The 20,196-nt window shown below is 42.4% G+C and overlaps 1 protein-coding gene across 3 annotated transcripts in view; it reads right to left on the bottom strand.

Moving 5' to 3' along the window:
• LOC111143270 (DnaJ heat shock protein family (Hsp40) member C6) overlaps positions 1-20,196 on the bottom strand; it is a 138,129-nt gene that overhangs the window by 39,515 nt on the left and 78,418 nt on the right. For all 3 annotated transcript variants that reach the window (XM_022496897.1, XM_022496898.1, XM_022496896.1), the window contains exons 2-4: positions 2,822-2,972; positions 1,137-1,186; positions 879-1,027 (exon numbers count right to left, since the gene is read on the bottom strand). In XM_022496897.1, the coding sequence (XP_022352605.1) occupies positions 879-1,027; positions 1,137-1,186; positions 2,822-2,955 (333 nt within the window). In that variant the 5' untranslated portion in view covers positions 2,956-2,972. The remainder of the gene's footprint in view (positions 1-878; positions 1,028-1,136; positions 1,187-2,821; positions 2,973-20,196) is intronic.

Raw genomic sequence — 20,196 nt, 5'->3', positions numbered from 1 at the left:
CCTCTCTCTCTCCCTGCCTGCCTCTCTACTTGTGATCTCTGTCAAATAAATAAATCTTAAAAAAATAATAATAATAAAAGAATTCTGTGGCCAGAAATATCAAACTCTCATCAGATTCAAACCTGAGCCAGCACTCATGGCTTCACCAGCCAGAAACTAGAAATATTTCTCTGCCTCATTCAAAAAGCTCCTTTGAAGGATAAGCCAGCTTTCCCCAATAATATCGCCAGCCCAGAGTAATAGTTAAGAACACAAGCCTAAGACCACCTACTAGTGGTATGGTCTTGGGCAAGTCACCACTTCTCTGTGTCCCTATCTACCTCAGAAGACAGTGTAAATGCTCCAAATATGAGTAATAGTACTACCACACCTACAGGGTGGACTGCCTGTGTGTTGTCCGCTACCATGAAAGAAGCACCTTTACTGAATGTCAGAGAGCTATTTCCATGAACGCTGGTGTCTACCAGTCTAGCACCGCTGCTTCATCATGGTGCCCAAGTAGGAAGAAGGAGTGGTTAAAGGCATCATTAGTGCTACAGTATAAGGGTTGTCAACCGCCCTACATAGCAGTTCCATCTCCAACTGAGCCTCACAGCAATGTGCCCTAACAACAGAACAACCAGCCATAAGTGATTTGAGACCCCAAATTATATGGTATCTCATTAACAGATAAACCTTCCTGCAAATGTCCTTACCCAAGGAAAATCTTCAAAATATTTCATAATAGCCTAATAAACACTTTGTGACTAGAAGTGCCCAGAGTATATAGTTAATCGGCTTTGGGGGTCTGAGGACCAAAGCTTTGAGGATAGCTCTTAAAGGGAAAAAGACCCTGTTTTGTCTTCAAACCATGTGATCCCAGCGCTTAAACTCCTTACCCTGCTGTGAAACTTGGCAGTTCGATAAGACTTGGGTGACAGATTATACACCGTGTAGTGGTCAAGATGTCTGGAATCCAAAAAGCTTCGGATGTCATCAACCTGATTCCTGAATCCTATGTCAACATTGTCCAGAGGAAAGGACATCACTGGCAGGGATCAGAGAGAGAGAGAGATAGGTTAAACAGGTTTGCTGTCTCCATGGGGAGCCACTTGTAAGCTGAGCTACTGAGCAGTTATTAAACGTGAGGAACTTACCAATAATTCTGGAGGTAACATAAGTGAAGTCTAAATCTCCCTTCGTGTAGCTAAAAGCAAGGAAAGGGTTCTCATTAAAATCATCCAAATATGCCAGGACTCCACTCTCTCATTCACTTGCACATTATGACTTGGACACTTGCATCCAGTAGGCATTTAGACCGCCCTCAAGGCCTTCTGTCTAACAAAGAACAATCGCTGAGAGCAGCAACCCACACCCGCAGGAGCGTAAATCTACACTCTAACTGATGTAGCCAGTACCCTTTGTAGATGATACTCCATGAGCAGAATCAAAGAACAGAAAACACTGCTTATTCATTAACATGGATTATTCCAGCCTCTTTGCCTACGTGTGACTACCTCCTGTAAGTGTGGGCAGCTGGAGGGTAAGGAAGGAAGTGATGGAGAAACAAGGAACATCCTTTCTCTGCCCGCCAGGCCCTAGCTGGGGATTGCAGGTAAGGGATAAATTTTTACCTCTGAACAAAGGTTAAAATGTTGCTTAATATTTTGGACTTGACATGTGAATTTATGATTAAAAACTGCATATTAAAATAAGTCAATCAGAGAAAGACAATTATCATATGACCTCTCTGATGTGAAGAATTTGAGAGGTAGGGCGGGGGGGTGGTCATGAGGGGTAGGAAGGGAAAATATGAAACAGGATGGGATCGGGAGGGAGACAAACCCTAAGGGACTCTTGATTTCAGGAAACAAACTGAGGGGTACTGGGGGTGTGCAGGGGAAGGATAGGGTGGCTGGGTGATGGACATTTGGGAGGGTATGTGCTCTAGTGAGTGCTGTGAATTGTGTAAGCCTGATGATTCACAAACCTGTACCCCTGGGGTAAATAATATATTATATGTTAATAATAAAAAAAATGCATACTGTAATTTGAAGCAACCCTAGAATTTTCTAATACCTACAAATAAAAAACAATTCATATGGCCTGCTTGTAAGAATTTTCATACAGTAGAAGGGTAGGAAATTTCCTCCACTAAACAAGGTTCAAAGGGCTATTAAGATACAAAAAATAATTGTTTCAATTATAATCCATAAGTATTGTTTTCAGGTTACATGTGCATTATTACCTTGTTTAATTCTCAAACCAACCAGGGACATGAATCCTATTAGAGTATAAAAGTCAAGCTCAGAGAGGCTAATTAAGTTGCCTCGGTCACGTGGTTAATTAACAAGGGCAGATAATGCATGAGGACCCAGGATGCTGGACTCACAAGACAGAGATGGCAACCACTATATTTTAACGTAATGCGCTGAGCCATCTGCGCCTGCGTTGCTTCTGAAGGCCTCAACGTGATGGCTTCAGTGACATTGCTTGGTCGATCCATGCAATTACATCACACAACGGTCAGTCCTTGAGCCAGAAAAGCAGCTGGTAGGTAACCAGGTCCTTGAGGGGCATGGGGATCCATTAACTCAGCCAGCAAGAATGCATGTACCTAGGGGCACCTGGGTGGCTCAGTTGGTTAAAGCCTCTGCCTTCGGTTCAGGTCATGATCCCAGAGTCCTGGGATCGAGCTCCGCATCGGGAGCTCTGCTCAGTGGGGAGCCTGCCTCCCCCACCCCGCCCCCACCTGCCTCTCTGCCTACTTGTGATCTCTCTCTGTCAAATAAATTAAAAAAAAAAAAAAAACAAAAAAACTTGAAACAAAGAATGTGCGTACCTGGTAACAGACTGTATGACTCGGGAAGATGTGTCCTTGAGGGTGTCTTTCAGGTTGTCCTTCAGGTTACTGAAGAGCCGCCCTGCACCTCCTTTCACCATGTCGAAGAGACCTCCCCCGTAGCTGGGCTCCATGTCTGGAGATGAGGCACCTGCGAAGGCACGACAGAAGTGGAGGTGAGCTACAAACTACACAGTCTCTCTTCGTCCCTCAAGCATATGCACAGCGGGGCAGACGCTCCTGCAAGTGATGCCCACTCTCAGAACTTACTGACTCAGGGCTCCAGCAGTGCTGCCGGGCCTCAGAGACCCAGCCAAGCGCCATGCTGTACCAGGCACAGAAAGCTCGCAGGGTTGTCGCCATTAGCCTCTGGCGCCTGCTGAGCCCTTGAAATATGGCTAGCCGAGTTGAGATGTGTTGTATGAAATACACAATAAATTTCAAAGATGGCACCAAAAAAAAGAACGTAAAAGATCTTGTTAATACTTTTTACATTGATAACATGTTGAAATGGCAGTATTTCGGATATACTGAGTTAAATAGACGATACTATCAAACTAATTTCACCTGCTCCTTTTTGCTTTTTAATGTGAATACTAGAAAAAATTTAATTGTACCCACGGCCCACATTATATTTCTTTCAGACAGTGCCTCATCAGAGGAAGGGCATCTTAGAAGTGGGTCCAGGGGCCTCCTCTGTCCTTAGTTGGAGCTGACTGTGTTAGAAGGCTCATCCCATGCCTATCCCTCCAACTCATCTTCATTGCCATCATGGAAAATAGCTTCCTCGGGGCCTTTGTAACAGTTTTTAGGATGCACAGTGATTATTAGTGTTATTTGTCAAGTATTCCAGTTTTTCCTTCCTTACAGATTCACAAAATTGTACTTTTTGGTCCCTTGCGGTTAGCTCTAGCCAAGTTGCTCAATCTTGGCCCTACGGACATTTAAGGCCAAACTCTTTTTTGCTGGGGGTGTGGGGGTTGGGGGTGGGACGCTGCCCTGTGCACTGTAGGGTATTTAGCGGCGTCCTGGCCCCTAGCCACTAGATAGCACCGGGAGCACCCCACTGCTGCCAGCTGTGACAACAAATTGTCTCCAGACGTTGGCACATATTCCCTGGGGGGAGGGGCAAAACTACTTCTGGTTGAAAACCACTGCTCTAGTCTATGGTATGTGATGGTATGTGTGTGGAGGTATCGTGTGTCACTTTCAGGATAGAGCATTTAACTGAGTATGAAACTCTCCATAGTTCCCATTCCCTCTGTAGGTCTCTGTCCCTCTCTTTTTTTGCCCCAGCAACTGGCAGGGTTTGAGATCGGGGCTGTACTCCTGGGTCCTGGAGTAAGAAGCTATGTAGCAGAACTCTCAGCCGACCTTTGATGAATATGTAACACGAGAGACCAATAACCCTTTATTATTACAAGTGCCCTAATTCCCACTGTGCGAATGTTCCTTCCCACAGCACAACTCCGCTTATAAAAGTTGATACAGGAAGAAAGTAGGAACCTGTGTGGAGGAGGCTAGCGTGAACAATGGCTAGGTAGTCTATCCAGCCCAGCAGTCAAGAGCATGAGCCATTTTCACCTGGGTTCTAGCCCAGCCTTGCTACTTCTGTGTGACCTTGGAAAGTAACAGTCTTCATAAGCCTCTTTATTCCTAACTGTAGAATCGGGATAAAAATAGTGTGTTCTTCATAGGGAAAGGTTAAATGAGTGCATATAAAACTATTACTATAGTACTTAATATATCTAGGGGTCAATACATTGTAGCTAACTACTATAATGCCACATCCTGAACTTCTTATGTCAATATTCTCAATCTTTGTTCACTTTTCAATGATATGATGACATCTCTTCTTTTTTAAAAAATTGCAATATTTTTAACGCACTTTGAACTACGTTAAGGAGATAGAGCACAAGATTTTTAGAGGTTGTGGTAACAGCATCATAAGTATCTGCATATGTTCGAAGTCATCAGAATGTATATATTAAATGTGTGTAATTTTGCATATCAATTATACCCCAATAAAGCTAAAAAAATTGCAAAAAAGGAAAGTTGGAGGAGGAATCTATAGATTAAAATGTCTTTTTTTTTTTAAGATTTTATTTATTTATTTGACAGAGAGAGATCACAAGTAGGCAGACAGGCAGGCAGAGAGAGAGGAGGAAGCAGGGTCCCTGCTGAGCAGAGAGCCTGATGCGGAGCCCGATCCCAGGACCCTGAGATCATGACCCAAGCTGAAGGCAGAGGCTTAACCCACTGAGCCACCCAGGCGCCCCTCTATAGATTAAAATGTCTTAAAAGACAAGTCAACCAAGCAGAATGTGTAGATCTTGTTTGGAACTTAATTCAAACAATAAAAAATTAATCACATTTACAGGAAAACCAGAATTTGAGCACTTACTGAGCATTTGATATTAAGGATTCACTGTTACTTTTTTAGGAGTAATAATGATGTTGTAGTTATGTTCAACAGTCCTCACCCACTGGAGTAAATACTGAAACACTTATAAATGAAAAATTGCAATATTCAAGATTTTTAAAAATCAACAAAAGATAAAAGATGTGTATAATAAAAACTATAATTACTAACACTTTTATAGCACTTACTATCTGCTGGGTATTATTCTAAGCATTTTGACTATATTTACTCATTTAATCCTCAAAACATACCTATGAAGCAAATACTATTATTATTTTCTTTCATAGATCCAAAAAACTGAGGCAGAAAGCTCAAGGAACTTGTCTAAGGGTACACAGCTAGTGAGTAAATGGGATTTGAGCCTTCGGCAACCCTTCCATCATGTCCCTCTTTCTTTCCGTAATACTATTCTGATTTTCATATGTATCATTCCAAGTAATTTAACATTTATCACATAAGCAATACATTATATCCAGATATCCATAAGCAATACATTAATACTGTTTTCCATGTTTTAAAGCTGTATATAAATGTTTTTCTGTCTGCAATTTTGTTTTTTTCACTCACCACAGTTTAAAAATTCATCTATTATGGTGCCACCTGTAACTTTAATTCAAAGTATGATCCATTACCCCACTGATGGACACTAAGGTCATTTACTAGAACTATGTGGTTATGAACACATTGCCTTGATTATACAGAGGAAGTTCTCTGTAGGTTACACTTAAGAGTAGATTGTCAGTAAGAAGGATATGCACATTCTCAGGTTTCCAGATATTGACAAATCATTTCCCAAAGCAGTCCTATCAGTCTACACTTCTACTAGCAGTGCAATACAACATCTGGTATTGTCAAGACTTGAAAAACTTTTACCAATCCAGTGAGTGTGAAGCGGTATCTCACTTTGGTCTTGTTTTGTGCTTTCCCCGATTAGTGAGTAGTGTATCTTGTACTGTATCTATTGGCCGGGCAGCTGTGTTCTTTAGATCGCACTTCAGGTTCCCACTAACTTCCTATGTGGCGTCTGGAAGCTCACACACATGCCTATAAATACATGTTGACTACCATGTACTTTCATCCTGATCCCAAATGCTTTAGGCCTAAGTCACCATTAGGCATCTACTCGAAAAGACGGCTCTATTACAAACTGCAAAGCACAGTCAACGCTGGTGAATAAACAAATGAACGGACACGTGGACAAACATAAATAAGGTCTACCACTGACTGGGTTCTCCTACATACCAGGAACTCACTGGGATGTCTATGTTAGCACAGTTTCACACAGGTGGAAAGAAGAAGGGTGTTTATTATAATTTCCATGCTATAGATGAAGAAATGGAGCTCAAAGAAGGGAAGAGCTCACCTAAAACCTGGGCTAACCAGGGGCAGAGCTGGAGATTCAAGTCCAGATCTATACAATGCAAAGCCTAGGATACTTTTACCATTTCCCACTATTCTACAGCTCCACATCAGCTCCGTTCTAACAATTGTCCTTGGGATGGTCTCCACCTGCCTAACTTAAGCACAACCACCCCTCTTCTAGTCCTTGCTCTCCTCCACCTCCCACCTGTATGCCTTTCATCTGGCTGCTCTTGGCAACAGATGTTCCCACAATAAACACTCCCATAAATCAATGCATCTGTCAGACCAACCAAACCAACCTCATGATGTAGGAAGACAACTCGGGTCGCCTCACTGTTTCACAAGATGCCAGGAATCAGTTTGAAAGGCAGTCCCACAGATTAGGGCTAGAACCACGGATCTGAGAATGTCCTCTCAGGTTCTGTTTCCCTATGACATAGGGCATATTGCTTCCCTTTAAACACAGCCTCACATAAAAATCTGTACTGTGGGGGCGCCTGGGTGGCTCAGTGGGTTAAAGCCTCTGCCTTCAGCTCAGGTCATGATCTCAGGGTCCTGGCATCAAGCCCCGTGTTGGGCTCTCTGCTCAGCAGGGAGCCTGCTTCCCTTCCTCTCTCTCTCTGCCTGCCTCTCAGCCTACTTGTGATCTCTGTCAAATGAATAAATAAAATCTTTAAAAAAAAAATCTGTACTGTGTTTTCATTTAAATATACTGGGGACAGGGTGGTACAAATGTTTATACTTCCCCCATTTCTATTCCAAGTTTCCACTTTGGCCTGAATACCCTTGTTATGTACCACTCTTCTAAGAGATGACATCAAATTGATTATTCAGGCCTCTCTGTGACTCTCGATTTTGTGCTGGAACAGAACTCCATGGTACCAGCCTATTAAAAGGCTATAAATATCCATGATTATCTAATAATCAGACTCTCGCCATCTCTAAGGCAGCATGCGCTGTTCATTAGAACCTTGGAGCCCTGAAGAAACCAGAACCATTTCTCAGAGTCTGTCTTCTCCATACACCCATATTACATGTCAAACTAGCCAGGACACAAAAATGAGAAGAGAGATGTTATCTGAATTTGCCCTAATGGTTCTTTTAGGTAGAATGTATTCTGGTTTTCCCTGATGAGCTACAACAGGGGCAGAAGCATAGATTCTCCAAAGGCTATGTGAATCACTGCTGAGAGAAAGGGCAGAGAGGCTTCAAAACCATGACACAGCACAGAGGGAAACGGGCCAGTCAGAAAGTAATATGTAGGAGAAAAATAATGGCTGTTGCAGGTCAGGAGCTGACAAACGTCACGGGCCAAAAGTCCATGGGCCAAATCCAGTCTGCTGCCTATTTTTGTACAGTCTATGAAACAAGGGTGGCTTCTACATTTTTTTAAATGATTGAAAAAAGTCAAAAGAAGAAAATGTTTAATAAAGTGAATATGATTTGAAGGTCAAATTTCAAGGTCTGGGGGCGCCTGGGTGGCTCAGTGGGTTAATGCCTCTGCCTTCAGCTCAGGTCATGATCTCAGGGTCCTGAGATCGAGCCCCACATCGGGCTCTCTGCTCAACAGGGAGCCTGCTTCCCCCCACCCCTCTTTGCCTGCCTCTCTGCCTCCTTGTGATTTGTCTGTCAAATAAATAAATAAGATCTTTAAAAAAAAAATTTCAAGGTCTGTAAGTAAAATTTTATTGGAATACAACCACACTCATTCCTTTACACATTGTCTATGGCTGTTTTCATGCTAAGGCAGCAGAGTTGAGTACTTGTGACAGACCTGATGACCCACAGAGTCTAAAGGATTTGTATTTGGCCCTTTATAGAAGAAGTTTTCTAACTCCTGCACTAGCTGGTTGAAAAGACAAGCATTCTTAGGAATCCAAACTTTCCCACCTCGGACATATTTCTAAATGCTCTGACTGTATGGCAACTAGTGAGAACACACACCAAGTTTAGCAAAGGGTCTTCAGGGATTTGTAGGTCTTAGAAGGCAGGAGTTGGGAAGTCAGAGTTGATGGAACACGAGAGTGCCATCCAAAGAGAAAGAAAGAGCCACGTCTGCCTCGAAGGCTCCAGGTAGATTCTTGTTCTATGATGTCTTGTCATTTTATTTTATTTTTTAAAAAGATTTTATTTATTTACTTGAGGGAGAGAGAAGCAGACTCCCTGCTGAGCAGGAACCCATTGTAAGACTCGATCCCAGGACCCTGGGATCATGACCTGAGCTGAAGGCAGATGCTTAACCAACTGAGCCACCCAGGAGCCCCTGTCTTGTCATTTTAAAATCTAAGCGCACCAAAGGCAAGCACTAGAAAACCCTGTGCCGGTGTCATTTCTCAGGATGTAATATACAAGTTTTTGCTGGGATTCCTAACTTAGGAGACAAGACACAGCCTCCTATCCTTCTCAAGTCATGGGAACTCACCACAGATAGAGCCTGACTAGTTCTCAGCTGGCAGAGCGATACAACGTTTGTATCTCCTGGGAGAGATTCTCTGCTTCCCGCTGGACTGTGAGTTAGCTATTTGCTCTGTATTTGTATCACGCTCCATTCCAAAAGAGACTGGAGGTGATTTGATGGTAATTTGGAATAGAATCTGTTTTGCCTGGGTGGCTCAGTCATCAAGCCTGGAATAGCATCTGTTTTTAAGAAGACTAGCACTAATGTTAAGGCTGGTCTTACCTGCCTTAATGTGATAGGAAAAGTAGGCGTGGTTACTTTTCATTAACATCTTATTGATTTGTCAGCCCTAAGCCAAATGCTGTGAGACGCACTATGGAAGAGGAAGGAAAATGTTGACAAAGGCCTGACCATGAGGCACTGTGGTCATTCTCCATGTATGCTCCTACTGCTCACATAATCTATGTGTCTGTGACACCCCTAGGCTGCAGATAATTTTGCTTGGTGACTCCTAAAAAAGGATTCTCCCCCATAAAGTACTGTCATCAGAAGAAAAGGATGGTTTGCAAAGATTTAGCAAAGCACATGTTCACCGAGGTACTGTTTATAATGGCAAGAAACAATAAATGTATTTCTCCACAGTACGAGAAGTGGTTGAGTACCTCTAACAATCTACATAATAAGCCATTGAAACCAGTTTGTAGGAGAGTACAGATGCTCACGACAAAGAACTAAGTGGAAAATAAGCAGGATACAAAACACACACACACATTACAATCCCATTTTTGCAAAGGGAAATTATTTGAGTTTAGAGAAAGAATTCAGACAATTTAATAAATATAAAATAAAAATAACAAGTCACACTTATGGAATGCCAACTAGGTACCAGGCACTAATCTAAGTTCTTTATATGTAGTATTTAATCTTCCCAACCACCCTGTAAAGGAGATACCCATTTTCCATATGAGGAAATTGAAGCAAAGACACATGAGTGACCTATCCCAGGTCCCAAAGTTAGTGAGCCAGAATTTGTACCCAGACAGGCTGCTCCACAATCTAGGCTCTTAGCTGCTGCATTTTCAAAAACGAAGGAAAATGCTATCCCTTCTCCACAACACTCAGCACAAAGCAGAAAACCAGTGTCATCACCACAGAAAGTTTCATCCTCCTTGTTTATAGCAGACTTTTCAGCTCTTGGCTTCCCGCCATTAGAGAAATGGATCACATGGGGATAATAGCCATATCCGCCAGGAAAAAGCCCACTGCCTTGGCTTCTAGAATCAAAGGCTGCTTACTCCTTATTCCTCATACACCCTAGCTCGGGGCAGCTTAGAAAAAAGCAGGACACTGGGGAGAGAGGTCTTGACTGGAGACGCCATTTTTCTACCTAAAATGTCTGTGGCCTTCAATATGATATTGTACTCTTCCCAGACCTCTTCTTCCTCTGTAAATGGGAACAAATTGAGAATAAAAACCTTCCTACATGTCTTTTGGTGTCAAAAGGATCAAGTGAGACCAAACATGTCACCATGATTTTTTTTTTTTTAAGATTTTATTTATTTGAAAGAGAGAGAGCAAGCATGCACACATCAGGGGTAGGGAAGGGCAAAAAGAGAGGGGGAAGCCGACTCCTAGCTGAGCAGGGAGCCTGATACAGGGCTTGATCTCAAGACCTGAGATCATGGCCTGAACTGAAGGCAGATGCTTAACTGACTGAACCACCAAGGCGCCCCATGTGATTTTTTTTAAAGTTTATTTATTTAAGTAATCTCTGTACCCACCATGGGGCTCAAACTCATTACCCTGAGATCAAGAGCCATGTGCTCTATCAATTGAGTCAGCCAGGCACCCCCAATGTGACTTTTAAAAATATTTAATTTATTTATTTGTCAGAGAGAGAGAGAGAAAGAGAGAGAGCGTGCACGCGCACAAGCGGAGCGAGAAGCAGGCTTTCCACTGAACAAGGAGCCGGATGCAGGACTCGATCCCAGGACCTTGGGATCATGACCTGAGCCAAAGGCGGTTGCTTAACCAACAAAGCCACCCAGGTATCCCACCTCCAATGTGATTTTTAAGTACTGCGATTTTCTAAAACAATCAGAAATGTTTATTTTCTTAGAAATTCAGCTCTCTTATAAATGAGTCCCCAGATTGCCTGCCACAATACACCCAAGAATCCAAGTAGAAATAACAATTTCACAGAAGAAATAAATAACAGTAAAAACAAAACAAACAAATATAAACATTCCTACGTCAACAAGAGGCTAGGAACAGGACATAGCCACTGCAGTCACATATAGGCTTTAAGCAACTAGAACCGGTTTGGATTCAACTTCTGCTACAGCTGGACGAGCAGGCAAAAGTTAAGTAACTAATCGAAGTCGTGACTTCCTTACCTGTAAAATGGAAGCCTTAATAGTATATCACATGGGATTATGGTGAGGATCATGAAGAATGCTCTGTAAGCCCTTAGCATAACACCTGGTACGCTACATGCACTTAATAAATGACAGCTACCAGGTGGCTCTGGGGAACGGAAAGAATGAAGCTAGGAGAAAGGCTGTCTCCAGCAAAGTTATGCAGCCTCAGAAAAAACAGGCCCTGCTGCTCCAATTCAGGGTTGATGAAGCTAGATGGGACAAGGACAGAACCTCTTTTTGGGGCTTCAGCTCCAACACCTATAAACTCCTCCCTTTCAGTAGTTCAGAATCCTGAATGTTGAACAGAGGTGAACTTCTTCCTAATTCTGGGGTTTCCTCTTCTCATCTTGAAGTGATCTGGTGCCTTGTATGGGAAACCATTATGTATTACTTGCATGGCTAATAACCAGGTTCACACGGATTCAGTGGTCCTGGTTTTTGAAATACTGAAATACTCCTGTACTCTTTGGCACATAGTGTGAGCTATTAACACTACCAGTCACTTGGGAAAGTACAGGCCATCGCACCAGAGCCTTCCTAGACATGGACAGATCTGCTCACCGCTAAACAGACCACAGGGATGGAGGCCGGGGTGTATGCAGCCCCCAGTTCCAGAGGAGCTCAGCACTGGCCACAGAGCAGGTGGTGCCAATGATTCAGGCTTTGAGGACCCAAACCATGCAAGAGGCACTGGTATCAGCCCCGACATATCAGCAGCACCTTCAGTCCTCCATTGGCTGCAACAAGGTACTAGAGCACATTACAACCAATTTGATTGGGAATTTGCTGGAAGAATTTGGTGCCATTCCCCACATCAAACGATGGCTCAGAAATGGTGACAATTTAGCTAGTGACAAGAACACTCTAGAGACTGTCTAAAATCAACAGAAAAGTAGAAATTAGAATAATTTGTGCTATAAATATTATCATCTGCTAAGCAGTTACATGTGCATGTTATATTTGTTTAGAGAATAAAAGGGGGCTATACTTTACATTTGATATATATGCTTACATATTAATTTATATTATCATATCAGATATTAAGTATTTTGTTATACCTCCACATACCATAAAGTCACTATGTTCAGTATTTCTGTACCCATTCTTCAGGACTTTAATGTGACAAGCAGCCCCAGCAACTTCTTGAGCCATGTGGCTATGGGTGAATCACAGACTTATGGTCTCTGAGAATATAAAACCTGGGGAATAAACTAGATGATTCCCTAAGTCCCCCCACTCCCAGTTCTAAAACTCTTTGACATTCATTTATCATTCTTATTATTATTTCAAGATTTATTTATTTGGGGGGAAGAACGAAAGAGAATGTACAAACCTGGGGGCAAGGGCAGATGGAGGGAGAAGCAGGCTCTCCACTGAGCAGGGAGCCCAAAGTGGGGCTCTATTCCAGGACCCCAGGATCATAACCCGAACTGAAGGCAGATGATTAACAGACTGAGCCACCCAGGCACCCCACTATCATCATTTTTGAAAGGCCATCTATTAGATAAAGGAACCCTCATGCATTGTTAGTGGGAATTCAAACTGGTGCAGCCAATTATGGAAAATACTATGGAGTTTCCTCAAAAAATTAAAAACAGAAATACTATATGATCCAGTAATTCCACTAGTATTTGCCCAAAGAATATGAAAACACTAATTCAAAAATACATATGTACCCCTATGTTTATTGAAGCAATATTTTCAACAGCCAAATTATGGAAGCTGCCCAAGTGTCCATCGGTAGATAAATGGATAAAGAAGATGTAGTGTATACACACAATAGAATCTTACTCAGCCATAAAAAAGAATTAAATCTTGTCACTTGCAATGACATGCATGGATCTAGAGAGTATAATGCTAAATCAAACATATCAGACAAAGACAAATACCATATGATATTACTCATATGTGGACCTTAAGAAATAAAACAAATGAAAAAGAACAAAAGAGACAAACCGAAAAACAGACTCTTAACTATAGAGAGCAAGCTGATGGTTACCAGAGGGGAGGTAAGTGGAGGGATGGGCAAAATAGATGAAGGGAATTAAGAGTACATTTACCATGATGGGCACTGAGTAATGTACAGAATTACTAAATCACTAATAACGGACACCTGAAACTAATATAACACTGGATGTTAACTGTACTAGAATTTTCTAAGGCTATTTATGAAACACATACTCTAGACTAGGCACTCTACTGAACAGTTTCCATAAACTACTGAGTGAGACCCTCACGTCAAGCACAGTAGCAGGTGGGAGTCCTACTAAGGAAATGGAAGCTTTGATGAAGTTTAGTAACAGTCATAGCAGAATGAGATGGGATCCCAGGATGGCTGGATCCAAAGCCTCTGCCCTTACCCACCTCTCACCCTACCTTCTTTTATAAGAACTTTGTCTCTCACAGCCCCATTCAAACCACACTTTGCACTCCCATCCAGGATTTGGATCAGTCTGACTTATATAAGAAATATTCATAAGTGGTCTGACGCACCACACTCAATCCTAGCGAGTCTGGGTCTTCAAAAACAGGGACAACTTTTAACTTCTTCATAACCCCCTAAAATCTTACCAAAATATCTTTACACTGTAAGCACTTAATAAATGTATGTGAAACTGGGCTGTTGTAGAATACAGGAATCAGGGGGAAGAAGGAAGGGATGGTGAGGGAGAGCAAGCAGATCAACTTGGCAGAGAGTTGGTCTTTGCCTAAATGTAGGCAGCAAATGAACCAGATGCTTCTGCTGTCTCCCCTTACCTCTCTGAATTTCTCATTGCAGCACTGTTATCTTCTAGCGCCCACTAAGCATGCTTGCTTGAGAGATGGGGATTTCACAAAACTCAACAAAAGCTTTATTATATGGAAGACTAATACTTTACAAAAAGACCAAGGAGAAATTTTTATCTTCGGATAGATAAGAGGAGCTAAAGGAGTAACCACCACTAGCTACTCTTTCCTGGAAAAAAATCCAAGATATAAAGAAAAGAATGATGAGAGGAGAAAGAATGAGAAATGCAATCCAAGTGAAGACTACAGTGAGAAGACTACAGTGAGATCAAAGCTGACTCTGTGTAGAATAAGAGCAAGGCACAGGGTTGGTGCTAGGGAAATTCCAGCCGAATGAATTTAACGCATTTTGTTCCTTCATGGGTCACTGGAATTAGGCTACAGTTGTCAGTCCAAATTCTATTCTGTAAACTCTCATATAAAACAATGGAAACATGGATATGGCTTAATTTGACTCAACAAGTATTTCGTGTAATTACGGTGTGCCAGAAAAACAGATCTATGTGAAAGATCTTTTTTTTTAGTGTGAAAGATCTTTATTCTCCAACACTTGAGCCAAATAAAGAGCTTCACCATTATGAAATAGCAATGATCAAATCTACTGAGCAAGAAGATCAGATCAGCACCCAAGAGAACTCGGAACAAACAGGAAGGGTTCTGTCCTCCACATGGCCTCTCAACTCCAGGAAGTGAGGGGTTATCAATTTTTTTTCTCCCTTCTCTAACCAAAAGGCCAGGGCTTAAATTGCATTAAATGGACTACGACATTTCTCTTAATGACTAGCTTTCTTGCCTGAAACAGAGAAAACATCCTTACTGTTATCTGACCCTGTCTGTGATGGAGGACAGAGATAGCAAAGGACCTGCTTAAAAATACCACAAAGAAAAAAAAATCAAGCAAAAGTCTTCTTTACAACATTTCAGTTCATTTTATTGGAGAGGGAAGACCAAAGAAGCCTCAAAGGGCGGCCAAGAGAATTCTAACAGTTCTCCCAAATAAATGCCAGATAGACACAGAATCTCATAAGAACACAGTGTTTGTTTGTTGTTCAAACGCAGCCCTAAGAGGAGCTTCTCAACCCTTTCTTTCCTTCCCATGAGACTGTCTCCTCTTAGCTCTTCCTAGGCAGAGACTCTGGAGCCGATACTGCAAGTAGACTTCTCAAGAAAGATCCAATCACTGCTCCCAAGAGGAGCAGCAACTACCGTAGATGGATATTTTGTGCTGTTTACAAAATCAGGGTTGATATGTGCACGCTACATACTACACAAACACACACGGATGCCACACAGAGCCAAGGGAGCCTTCCTACATGGTAAGCCCTACACACCAAACATACACTATCCCACACAGTAGGGGAAGACATTTTTGCTCTTATTTGTCAGATAAGGAAACTGTCTCCAAGAGGCAGATTCGTTCACATCCAATAACTTAGCTAGGACACACAAACGTCGATCTGATGACAAGACCCATGCTTTTGCATTTCAGCAGGCATAGTCAGATACACACGGTCACAGAGGTGGATGTCCTGCTTGGGGCCACAAGAGGAAGGAACCCAAACTCATAACACTTCAACACTCAATGGGATTATTAGTGACGTATTCCCGTGCCTCAAATAGATGCACCAGAAAGATAAAATGATTTCCTCCAAACACTGTTATGATTAACTTAAAAAAAAAAACCACAGCTTTATTGACATTTATAAAATTTAAACACAATAAACTTCACATATTTAAAATGTAAACACTGGATAAGTCTTGACGTATATGTGTGTGGATGTGTACACACGCGTGCACACACACACACACACACACACACACACCTTTAACTCCAAAGCTTACATCCTTATTGCCATACACTTGAACAGAGTCCAGACTGTTTGGGAAAAAATAAGACAAACATAGGAATCACCACAAAATACTACCCTTGGTCCCATAGGACTGTCTCCCTTGCCACGGCCATTCCCTGCTAAAGTGCAGTGCTGTGCTAAGAAGCAGGGACCACGCTCAGTCACTCGACAGGTCAGAATAAGAACTCTACACATACCATGAATCACAGAGCTCAAGGGAGGGATCAAGTAATATGTGCAATAAAGAATCCTGGGATTTTAAAGCTGGAAGGACAAAGGCTCAAGAAATTTTCATTTGCATGTATGTATGTATGTGATGGTAAGGTTGAAAGGAAGGGAGGGAAGGAGGAAAACAGTATGAGATAGAGATGTGAATTCTAGTTTCTAAGGTTTTCATTCAGATTTACATATGTGTATCATACATATAAGACTTTTTGTTATATTGTATCTCGTATAACATATAAAAAAATATATAATTACATAATAATACAAGATGTATGTAATACAGAGATTAGTCATATTCAATATGGAAAATTTGGGTACATAAAGATCCAGAGCATTAGAAAGAGAACAAATGGCTGAGAAATAAGGATGGGATTAGGGGAAAAGGGAGGAAAAAAGAAGAAATGCAGACTCAAACCAGAGAGGGGGGTCTATGCAGTTTCAAGACCACAAAGTGGTATGATTAACTCACTTCTCTGCACCTGAAGTCCACTAAAACCAAAGAAAATAGAATTAAAACAAAGAAGAAAATAAGAAAACAAACCAGAAATAGGATGCCTACGTGGCTCAGTCGGTTAGGCATTTGACTCGTGGTTTCAGGTCATGATCTCAGGGTGCTGGGATCGAGCCCCACATTTGGCTCCATGCTCAGCTTGGAGTCTGCTTGTCCCTCTTCCTCCACTCCCCGCCGTTCGCGGTCACATTCTCTCTCACTCTCTCAAATAAATAAATAAATAAATAAAATCTTTAAAATAAGCAAATAAACAAGAGTAGCCGCGGTTAACATTTTGGAGAACCATGTATCCTTGCCTTTTTGTTCTGCATTTTTATGTACACGCACCCGTACATACTATGTGTTCCATGTACATGTACACAGAAGTATGATCACGCTATGTGCAGTTTGGGACCTGACATTTTTCCCACTTAACACTGAAAAACAGTCTTCCAAGTCATTAATGTGTTCTTCTCTAGTATCTCTCATAGAGCTGTACCATAATTGTTAGCCACTTTTTTCTTGTTCAGACTTACAAATACTATTTACATACGTACTTACAAAGTGGACAGGAGTTCAGAAGTGTTTGTGTCCAGAATGAAGAGAGGGCTACAGGTTACTGGAAGGAGGATGAAGGCTTTAAGGAAGAGGTGGTATTTGATTTGCAGTTTGGGTGCAAATGGCTTGAAGGGACATAGATAAAAAGGAAAAGGATCGGGCACCTGGGTGGCTCAGTCAGCTAAGCGGCTGACTGTGGATTTGGGCTCAGGTCATGATCTCAGGATCCTGGAATCCAGGCTTGCATCAGGCTCTGCACTCAGTGGGAAGGTCTGCTTGCGGATTCTTTCTTCCTCTCCCTCGCGCCCCCCTCCCCACTCATGCTCTCTCTCTCTCAAAAAAATAAATACTTTTTTTTTTTTAAAGGAAAAGAATCATAACTGGGCACCAGTTCTGATAGTCCTGGGGACCTTGCTAAGAGCACCAACGCATAGGCATTCCAGGGTCCACTAAACAGATGAGGAAGCAAGGGGCACTGTGAGATGGTGAGTAATGTGTCTGAGGCAAGTTCGGGAATAAGGAGAGCCTGCGGAGAAACTGGCAGCGTGTGGCAGGTGTATAGAGGGGGAGGGAGATGAGACTGGGAATGTGGGGGGTCCTCAGATCCCAGCTTGACCAGAAGGTCAAGCTAAAGAGCAAGAACTTTTACTTGCTCTCTGTACAACTGCTTGTGGAAACTGGTCCTCACACTTACATAACAAATGATAAAAAATGGTTATCAGCAGATTGCCAAGAAGCTGTTCCCACAGCAGATTAATATTGCCTCAGACAAGTGGAATTCCCCAGGGACCGCACATCCTTTAGGACATATTCCAAAAGCCAGTATTCCATCTGAGGGCACCTGAGGAAAATTTCAAAGTGGTACCTTTGGCACCTAATTCTCAAATAAATGTGTTAGGGGGACCCTCCAGAGTTAGGTCGTGCCAAGCATAAAGATGCTCAACGACGCTAAGTGACCTCTGAGTGAGGACACAGCTAAATGCTAACTCAACACGGAATGCAGACATACTCTGAAGGTGAACCTGGGACAAACAAAAAAGCAAATCAAAACAAAGCAAAAAAAAAAAAAAAAAAAAGGCAACTAGACCAAACCACAGCAAGCACTGGGAAGAACATCTGCTACCTAAGTGCAAAGAAAATCTGCAACTCCTCTGTTCGGTCTCAAGGACAAAGCTCCTGGCATCGAGTTGGCTTGCAGAGACATTCTCACAAAAGTCTGACCACTACTCTTGCATGTGGGAAAACCCAACACTGTGCCAATTCAGTCAAAGCCTGTGACAGGTTGGCTTCGGGGCTTGGTCAGGCTTAAGAGACAACGCGGGTCTGGGCTTGGCACATGACAGACATGGGCCAACTCCCCAGGCACACCCTTAACTGGTGGATAAGAGGTTGGTTTCTAACCTCTCTGTGGATCCCCTGCTTTAAATAAATAAATAAATAAATGGCCCTCTATGTGCTACTTATCCCAAAGGATATCAACTCGACAATAAGCACTCCTGGAGAACCAGGAAAAGGGAAGAAGCGTTTGGTACAAATGATGTGATGGAAAGAACCTAAGCTTTGCAAATAAGCAGATCTGGATGCATGACACGGACCTTCCTTTTTTCCTGGGCAACAATGGGCAGGTTAATGAATCTCTCTAAGGCCCAATTTCCTCAGCTGTAAAATGGGGGCAGATGATATCTTCCTTCAATACACCTTATGAGGTTATTTTAAATAAGATAATGATAGAAAGGCATCTGTCACCTGGAAGGCCATCATAGATAGCATCCGCCCAGGCATGCCTAACTTCCTACTCCCCTAGGGGAAAGTGGAGGAGATCCTATTGGGCAAATGACCTTGAGAGAAAAACAGGCACTTAGGAATGGTCTGCACCTAGAACTGCCAAGTTCTTCCACCAACTCAGTGGAAAGGCCACTTGCTACTTGTGTAAACTTTAGGCAAAGGAAAAGCCTCTGATACCTTCCTCATAGAATCATCACGGAGATTAAATCCACCATCTGCAAAAGCCTACTGTCCAGGACACTTAGGACTTGCAAGTGGTAACTTTAGGCAGAGGTGTATGAGGTAGCACTGAATTAACTGTAACACTGCTCTCAACTGATCACCAACTGGGACAGGGAAATCTCTTCCTTGTCTGGAGATTTTATCATATGGGAATTTGAACTAAATAGAGATCAGACACCCAGGAAATGGTCCTCAGTTGGAAATCCTTACATGTGGCCCCATGCTGCCTAAGGCAGGCTTACCAAGCCAAGGAAGCGGGTCCCTCCTTGGCTCCCACAGTAACCATTAAAAAGCTGCCCCGGCTGTCTGTCTAGCTTAATTACGCTCCAGTAATCCTGACAAGACTGGCTGAGCTTTGCTGTAAATCATGGCAGTGGAAATCCTAAAATAAAAGCAAGATTAATGATATGACCTCAATCTTGGCATGAAGGTCCATTAATTGGAAATTATGGACTTAATTGAATTCTGAGCATAACACTGGCAGCTGGATTATATTTTCTGAGAACTGTTTCTTCACCCACAGGAAGATAACTGAAATACACCAGTGACAACTAAGCCAAACATTGGGTGTTGCTTAGGAGACAGAGAGATAATTATTTCCCTGGCATGCTAGTTACCCAACCATCAGAAGTCTGAAGTCAGCTTTGGTGGAGCCGCCGCCATACTTTCTACCACCTTCCCTGTCTTCTATATGCTCAGGGGTCCCATGTAACCTCCCTGGACCTCAATTTTGAGGTAAGAATTTTAACTGCAACACACACACACACACACACACACACACACACACACACACAAACATATGTACATAAGAAATGCTCAGTAAGAAGTGCCATTATCATCATGCTATCTCTGCCAT

Source organism: Enhydra lutris, unplaced genomic scaffold, assembly GCF_002288905.1.
Source record: "Enhydra lutris kenyoni isolate GAN:26980312 unplaced genomic scaffold, ASM228890v2 scaffoldscaffold9, whole genome shotgun sequence".
Taxonomy (NCBI): domain Eukaryota; kingdom Metazoa; phylum Chordata; class Mammalia; order Carnivora; family Mustelidae; genus Enhydra; species Enhydra lutris.
The sequence above is the reverse complement of the archived record's forward strand: the minus strand, read 5'-3'. Positions and strand labels throughout refer to the sequence as shown.